Genomic DNA, 8,466 nt, shown 5'->3' with positions numbered 1-8,466 from the left:
CATTCTCCTCTCGGGATCTTGGGCACGCACGCACATGCGCCCGGTGTGAGTTTTAAGCCACCGGGTCCGGGACACGAACCGCGGTCGACTACGTGGGAGTCCAGCGACATAGCCATTATGCTAACTACTGGTTCCCTTCTCTTTCTTTTTTTCCCTTTCCTTCCTTCCTTCTTCTTCTCTTTTTCTTCTTCTCTTTTTCTTCATCGTCTTCTTCTTCTCCTTCTCCTTCTTCTTTTACTCTAGGGTGCATGCACTCACCAGAGGGAAAAGAGAGAGAGAAATCACCCCCAGGGTACACTGCAATGCCTTCCCATCTCTTTTCAGGATTTTTTTTTTTTTAATGTATTTTTTTTTTTTTTTGGAGAGATTTTCACTGTAGGGCGTGTGCGCTCACCAGACAGACAGAGAGAGACATAGAGACAGAAAGCGAGAAATCACCCCCCAGGGGGGATGGTCACACCGCAATCCCTTCTCCTCCATTCTCCTCTCGGGATCTTGGGCACGCACGCACATGCGCCCGGTGTGAGTTTTAAGCCACCGGGTCCAGGACGCGAACCGCGGTCGACTACGTGGGAGTCCAGCGACATAGCCATTACGCTAACTGCTGGTTCCCTCTTTTCAGGATTTTGAACACAGACGCACATGTGCCTGGCACAACTCTGAAGTCATTGGGTCTGGGATTCAAACTACGCAGTTCATATGGGATCTAGCCACCTTAACCTCCACACCACCTGCTAGCCCCTCAGTGTTTTGTTAAATGTCCTTTCCTATGAAGGCAACTATACGGGAGAGACTATTTCAGCAAGACCAAAGTTAGACTCTTAGCAACAGTCACATTGAAGAGAAGAGACTTGGCCAAATCCTTTAGGAAGACTTGTGTCCTAAAAATTCCATTGATAGTATCCATAAGAGTTGCATTGCACGATTCCCAGAGTAGATGGCAGAATGTGTGGATAATACTAAACTCTATTTATACTATTTTTTTTCCACTTCACCTAATAACAGACACTGATGCTAAGTGAATAATGGTGGGTGGGTAGTTAAGATACAATTGCTTTTGTTCAGGCTGGGGTGAAGTTTGTTTATGATCTTGCCTCTAGCCACACACCCTCCCTTCTGGTCTATCTTGCCATTTATACAGTTGGGAGGGATAATGGGCCCCAAATCGCCAAGCGCTATCTTGGGAGACAGCCACCTCACACAACTGTGTTCAACAAACTCAGTGGTGAGAGCCAGCAGATGGCGTGGTGGCTAAGACTCTGGACTCCCATGTAGCTGACCGTGGTTTGAGTCCCAGACCTGGTGGCTTGCTTTCTCACTTTCCCTCTTTCTTTCCCTCTGACCAAATTAAAAACTAATAATAATATGTAAAATAAAATAAATAATTCTTTAAAAGAAAAATGAAACAAACAGTGGTGAAAAAAATGGAGCACTTCCATCAAACCCTTCAGATGGAAGTTAAAAATAAATAATTCTTTAAAAGAAAAATGAAAGAAACAGTGGGGAAAAAAATGGAACAGTTCCATCAAACCCTTCAGATGGAAGCTGTACTTACCCTTCAATGATAGGGTAGTGAATGGAGAAGTTAGGGAATGTGTGAAGAATCTCTGGGGAATGAAATCATTTAATACAAGCATTCAGAAACATAAAAAATCAAGTTTGCGGGACCAGCAGTTGGTGTAATGGCTACGTCGCTGGACTCCCATGTAGGCGACCACGGTTTGAGTCCCAGACCCAGTGGCTTAAACTCACACCGGGCATGTGTGTGCATGTGTGCCCAAGATCCCGAGAGGAGAAGGGATTATGGCATGGTCATCCCCCCTGGGACTGATTTCTCGCTTTTCTGTGTCTCTGCCTCTGTCTTTCTGGCGAGTGCACAGGCTCTATAGCAAAAACCTCTCCAAAATATAAAAAAAAAAAGTTAACGTAGAATGAGTTTATGGGGAAAATGCATACATTTTAATTTCTTGTGGTGTCAAATAAACTCTTGCCGTAATTCCGTTTATTTCTACAAATTCCTTGAAGTACTGTTGTGCCGTTCAAATGCATTCCTCTGTCAGACACCAAGATCAGTTTCCTGGCACCCTTTTTTTTTTTGCAGAATCTGCTGGTCTCTCCTGCTGGCTTCCTGCATGTGTACCCAGACACCCCCACCCCTGACCCCCAAACCCAACATCCTGCTAATCATGGCAGACGACCTAGGGATCGGGGACGTCGGTTGCTATGGAAACAAGACTTTAAGGTGAGGGGCTGTTTTAGGTAACTTAACGAAGTGTTCTAAAACAGCAGCTTGACTACTGAGTTTTTCATAAAAATGATATGAGAATACAAATACAGTGTCTAGGGGCCTGCAGGTGACATGGTGTTCAAGGTGCTGGGCTCCTACATGGCCAACCGGGGTTCAAGTCTTGGACCTGACCCTTTCCTCTCTCTCTCTCTCGACTCTCTCTAGTGAGCACACATCCCCTATAGTAGGTTAAAATAATAATCATAATAATTTTCAAATAAAATTAATCAGTTTTTAAAAAGAAAGTAACCCTCATACCTAATTCATGGTTTTGATTTTCTTCTTTAAATCCAATCATTTCAGGTGTCTACAGAATGGACTGTAAATTATACATGGGCACACACACACATGCACACACGCACACACATGCACACGCACACGCACACACATGCACACGCACACACATGCACACACGCACACACACGCACGCACACACATGCACACGCACACACACATGCGCACACACATACACACGCACACACACGTACACACATGCACATACATGCACACACATGCGCACACGCACACACGCACATGCACACACACACACGCACACACACACGCACACACAAAGTGTTGTCAAATTTGCCGTTTCTTACCCCTTCAGCAAAAGGATCGTTTTGGTGAAGGACATCGAGTCAAGGGAACTTTCTGGAGTTGAAATAATTCCTTATACATGGACAACTATGTAACTTGTTCAGTAGTTCCCTTTGTAAGAAAAAAAATGTATTTCTTGGTCCCAACTATTTTTTGAATGATTTCATTTTATTTCATTATTATTTCTTCTTCTTATTTTATTTGACCAGAGAGAGAAAGAAAGAAAGTGAGAAAGGAAGCTGCCGGGTCTGGGACTCGATCCAATGGTCGTCCCAGTGCCTCAACCACCACGCCGCCCACCAGCCCCTGATCAGCTGTCTTAGGAGAGTGGGTACTTTGTGGAAGAAATGTGCTTCCTCTCATCATATGTGTGTGTTTGCTGTGTAGCGCTTTGTGTCTAAGGAAATCCACGCCATCGGGTTTGCTTGGCTTAGCAATTCCCAACGGGAACGTCCACCTTCGTGAGTTTTCGTAGTTCAGAGTCGATTGTGAGGAACATCGAGAGACTCTCAACAGAGATGTGCCCGTGGACTTGGGTTCACATCGTCAGAGTCTAAGAAACGGCCTTCGGCTGGGCATGGTGAGATGCGTCACCCACTACGTCTGGCACCTTCGCCAGAACAGGTCACGTGACTGACCTAGTTGTGGCTCTGGGTGAAAATACAGAGGGCGTAGCTCCTTAAGGGGACACGCCTTGGTGGGATTTTCAGACGTGATTGCTAACTGAGACCAGATAGAAAGATGAGAATGTATGTGTGGTCTTCAGGACAGTCTTTCTTATTTTTTTCTTTCTTTTTTAAATTTCACCAGAGAGGGAGAGAAAGAGAGAAAGCAAGTCTCCAGGTGTGGGACTTGAACCATGGATGGCCATGTGGGAGTTGAGCACTTTAACCACCACGCCACCTGCCAGCCCCTAGGACGGTCTATTTCTATGCAATGCACTTGTTAAAAAAACAGCCACATGGGACCAGCAGTTGGCGTAATGGCTATGTCGCTGGACTCCCATGTAGTTGACCGCGGTTCGAGTCCCGGACCTGGTGGCTTAAACTCACGCCGGGCGTGTGTGCATGCATGCCCAGGATCCCAAGAGGAAAATGGAGGAGAAGGGATTGCGGCGTGGCCATCCCCCTGGGGGGGTGATTTCTCACTTTGTCTCTGTCTTTATGGCGAGTGCACGCACCCCCCTATAGCAAAAACCTCTCCAAAAAATAAAAAAACAAAACAAAACAAGAAACAGCCACATGGCCAGCTGATGGCTTGGTGGTTAAGGTGCTGGACTCCTACATGGCCAACTGCAGTTCAAGTCCTGGACCTGGCAGCTTGAAAGTCATGCAAGGCACATGTGTGTGTGTGTGTGTTCAAAATCCTAGAAGGAGAATGGAGGAGAAGGGATTGTGGCCATCCCCCCGGGGGATGATTTCTCACTTTCCTTCTCTGTCTCTCTCTCTCCAGCAAGCATTCATGCCTTATTGCAAAAAAAAAACAAAAAAAGATTCAACATGGACTTTGGAAGTGTTGTCAACATTCAAACATGTGGATCAGACCATGGAGTGGGATTAACTTTCGTAGTGGCCACTTTAGTAGAAAGGATTACTGTGGGTCCAGCAAGTGGCACGGTCATTAAGGTGTTGGACTCCCACATGGCCGACTATGGTTCAAGTCCCAGACCTGGCGGTGTGCTTTCTCATTTTTCCTCTGTCTCTGTCTCTCAATGACCAAATTGAAAAGTAATCATAACAATAATAAATGAAATAAATAACTCTTAAGAAAAGAAAAAGAACTTGGCGTGAAGATGCCTTTTGGATCTCTTCCATACGATGCTTGAGGACCTGGTGGCTCGGGGCACCCTGGTGGCCAGAGCTGCTCACCCCACGTCCCCCCTCCTTGGCCATGGGGGGATCTTCACACCCAGCTCTGACTCTGTTTCCCGCTTCTCCTGGATTCTCAACCCCAGGACCCCCAACATTGACCGGCTGGCCAGAGAGGGCGTCCGTCTGAGCCAGCACCTGGCAGCTGCTTCTCTCTGCACCCCCAGTCGGGCTGCGTTTCTGACGGGACGGTACCCCATCCGATCAGGTCTGTATGCACCTTTAGTATCAGAGCACACTAAACAATACCTTGGCAAGCAGTAGGTGGCGTACTGGTTAGGAACCTGGACTGCCACATGGCTGATCACAGTTCGAGTCCCGGACCCAGCACTTTGAAACTCATGTTGGGTGCGTGTGTGTGCGTGCTCAAAATCCCAAGACAAGAGTGGAGGACAAGGGATTGTGGCATGGCCATTCCCCTGGAGGGTGATTTCTCATTTTCTGTCTCCCTGTGTGTGTCCGGCAAATGCATACGCCCTATGACAAAAATCTCTCAAACAAGAAAACAAAACAAAACAAAAAATTCCTTTCCATAGCCTACACTGGACGACACGACTGTTTATTTTTTAAATTTTATTTTTCCATTTTTTGCCTTAGTCCATGTGTGCTTGCTGGGAAAGACAGACAGATACAATGAGAGGGAAAGCTAGAAATCACCCCCACCCCAGGGGGAAGACCACACCACAATCCCTTCTCCTCCATTCTCTTCTTGGGATTTTGGGCACGCACGCACATGTGCCCGGTGTGAGTTTGAGACACCGGGTCTGGGACTCGAACCAGGGATGGCCATGTGAGAGTCCGGCAATGTGGCCGTCTGCTGATCCCTGTTGATGCTTCTTGCAACCATCCCAAGTTAGCTCAGAGAAGGCAGGCCAAAGGCTGCTAGGTGGTGTGGTGGGTAAGGTGCTGGACTCCCACGTGTCCAACCTCAGTTCAAGCCCTGGACCTGGCAGGTTGAAAATGATGCCGGGCACCCGTGTGTACCTGCTCAAGGGTATTCCAGCGCCATGGAGGCTGATTTCTCACTTCCCCTCTCTCTGCCTGTCTCTGCTGAGCGTGCTTGTCTTGCGGCCAAAAAAAGAGAGAGAGAAAGTGAGTTGATTTAGGCGTATGGGTTTCAGAGCAGCACGGTGCTGCAGGGGGCCCGAGGGAGGCAGCAGGGTCTCGCTTCCCCGTGAGTAGGGCTTTGGGTTCAGGCAGAGGCTGGACCCTCCCGCATGAGCGACGGCCAAGCTCAGATGCTGGATTCTAGGCCGAGGGCAAGACACGGGGGGCTGGGAAAGGTCCCCACGTCTGTGTGCAACCTCCTGACCCCTCGGAGCTCGGGGTGTGACCTCGTATGAAAGGACAGGAAGAAGGTGGAAAGAGGAGGGGGGAAGGGAGGAAGGAGGGAGGAGAGAAAGAGAGGGGAGGGAAGGAAGAAGGAAGGATGGGGGTGGAAAGGGGAGACAGAGAGAACGAGGAACAGGGAGGACAGGAGGGAAAGATGAAGGAAGAAAGAAAGGAAAGAAAAGAGGGAGGGAAGGAAGGAAGAAAGAAAAAGGAAAAGAAAGAAGAAAGAGAAAGAAGAGAAGAAAGAAAGAAGGATAGAAAGAAAGGAGAAAGGGACACAGGAAGAAGAGAGAAAGAGAAGGAAGGGGGAGGCGGGAAGGAAGGAGAGGAAGAAAGGAAGAAGAGGAGAGGAAGACAGGAGGGGAGAGAGGACAGGGTCTCCGGTTTCTGCCCTCGGACGGGAGGTGCGTATGGGAGGGACGGAGGAGCCGTGGGTTGGGCCACTTGGTTTCTCACTGTCCCCCTCTGTCCCCAATCCAGGGATGGTTTCAGATCACTCCAGTCGAGTCTTTCGCTGGGCCGCTGCGTCCGGAGGCCTGCCTCCCAACGAGACCACATTTGCCAGAATACTGCAACGGCACGGCTATACCACGGGCCTGGTGGGTAGGTGTCCCCCCGAGAGTGCGGGGTGTCCCCCAAGAGTGTGGGGACGCTGTCAGCATGCTCCGTTGCATGACTAGCATCTACCAGCCAAAGAAGCGAAGGCCAAATCGCTGCTGAAACACCACCAGGAGCGGGATCGTGGCAGAAGCAGGGTGCCACAGCTCAGCAAAGCTGGTACCAGCAGGTGGCGTGCGGGTCCAGACGCTGGAGCCCACACGGCTGACTGCGGTTTGGGTCCCGGACCTGCAGGCTTGAAAACACGCCAGGAATGTGTGCGTGTGTGTGTGAGAGTGTGTGTGCCTCCAATCCTGAGAACAGAATGGAGGAGAAGGGACCATGGTGTGGCCATCCCCCTGGGGGGTGCTACTTCACTCTCCCTCTCTGTCTCTGTCTCTCTCTGGTGAGTGCACATGCCCTACAACAACCAAAAAAAAAAAAAAGAAGAAGAAGAAAGGAAGGAAGAAAAAGAAAGAGCAAAAAGAGAAAGGAGAGAGAAAAAGGGAGAAAGGAAGGAAGGAAAGAAGAAAGAGAGAAAAAGAAAGAAGAGAGAGAGAGAAAGAACGAGAGGGAGAGAGAAAGAACGAGAGGGAGAGAGAAAGAACGAGAGGGAGAGAGAGAGAACGAGAGGGAGAGAGAAAGAAAGAAAGAGAGAAAAGGAAAAAGAAAAGAAAACTGTTCTCCGTTAATCTTTTCGTCCCAGTCTTACCTGGAATCTCTTGTAACCATTACACCAAGAGAAGGGATTCTTACTAGTACTGAGGGCAGTCTGAGCATGACTCTGGGGAAGGAAGTGGGAAGGGGCCTGATTTAAGTCCTGCACTTGGACAAACGGTACTGGAAATGTTGTTCAAAGCCATTTTGAGCTTGAATTCGAGCTGGCCGAGGTGCCGAGGTGCATGACGTAGAAAATGTCTCCGTGGGCAGCCAGGTCTGGGCTTCTCCAACACTCTGCGAATGTGGGTTTCCCATGTTCTCTCTCTGAAATGTTACGGTAATGTTTATTGCCCTTGGAAAAAAAAAATAACACAACGTGTTAGTCAATGCTGATTTCTGCTTGGTAGAGGAGGCATAAGATTGATTATTCAGGGACCAGCAGTTGGCGTCATGGCTATGTCGCTGGACTCCCACGTAATCGACTACAATTCGAGTCCCGGAGTCCTGGACCCGGTGGCTTAAACTCACGCCGGGCGCATGTGCGTGCGTGCCCAAGATCCCGAGAGGAGAATGGCGGAGAAGAGATTGCGGCGTGGCCATCCCCCCTGGGGGGTGATTTCTCGCTTTCTGTCTCTCTGTCTCTCTCTGTCTTTCTGGCGAGCGCACGCGCCCTGCAGCAAAAACCTCTCCAAAAAAACCCAAAAAATCATGAACTCTCTCTGAAATGTTACGGTAATATTGATTGCCCTTGGAAGAAAAAATGGCACACTGTGTTAGTCAATGCTGATGTCTGCTTGGTAGAGGAGCCAACTCCTTTTACTAAGCGGCTAGGTTTTAAGTGAAAAAAAAAGGGGGCAGGCGGTGGAGGCCGGCACATGGACTCCCACTTGGCTAGACGCCGCTCACGTCTGAGACCTGGCAGCTTGCTTTTTTCCTCTCCTGCTCTCTCTCTCTCTGGTCAAATGAAAATATAACAATAACTATAAATAAAATGAAATACATCATTCCTTTTAAAGGGGTAAATGGGGGACCAGCAGATAAAGTAATGGTTACATCACTAAATTCCCATTTGATCAACGGCAGTTCAAGTCCCAGACCCGGCTGCTTAAAACTCACGCTGGGTGC

The 8,466-nt window shown here is 48.7% G+C and overlaps 1 protein-coding gene across 1 annotated transcript in view; it reads left to right on the top strand.

Annotated features, from left to right (window-relative positions):
- The window catches only part of LOC102475398 (arylsulfatase D-like), a gene marked incomplete at its 3' end in the record, with an annotated part of 28,506 nt that overhangs the window by 8,264 nt on the left and 11,776 nt on the right, over positions 1–8,466 (top strand). Inside the window, 3 exon segments of the mRNA XM_027768359.1 lie at positions 2,102–2,242; positions 4,839–4,960; positions 6,565–6,687. Of these exon segments, the coding sequence (XP_027624160.1) occupies positions 2,102–2,242; positions 4,839–4,960; positions 6,565–6,687 (386 nt within the window).

The sequence above is a fragment of the Tupaia chinensis genome, unplaced genomic scaffold, assembly GCF_000334495.1.
Source record: "Tupaia chinensis unplaced genomic scaffold, TupChi_1.0 Scaffold146027_1, whole genome shotgun sequence".
NCBI lineage: Eukaryota > Metazoa > Chordata > Mammalia > Scandentia > Tupaiidae > Tupaia > Tupaia belangeri.
Note: the sequence above shows the minus strand (reverse complement) of the source record. Positions and strands in the feature narration are given on the sequence as shown.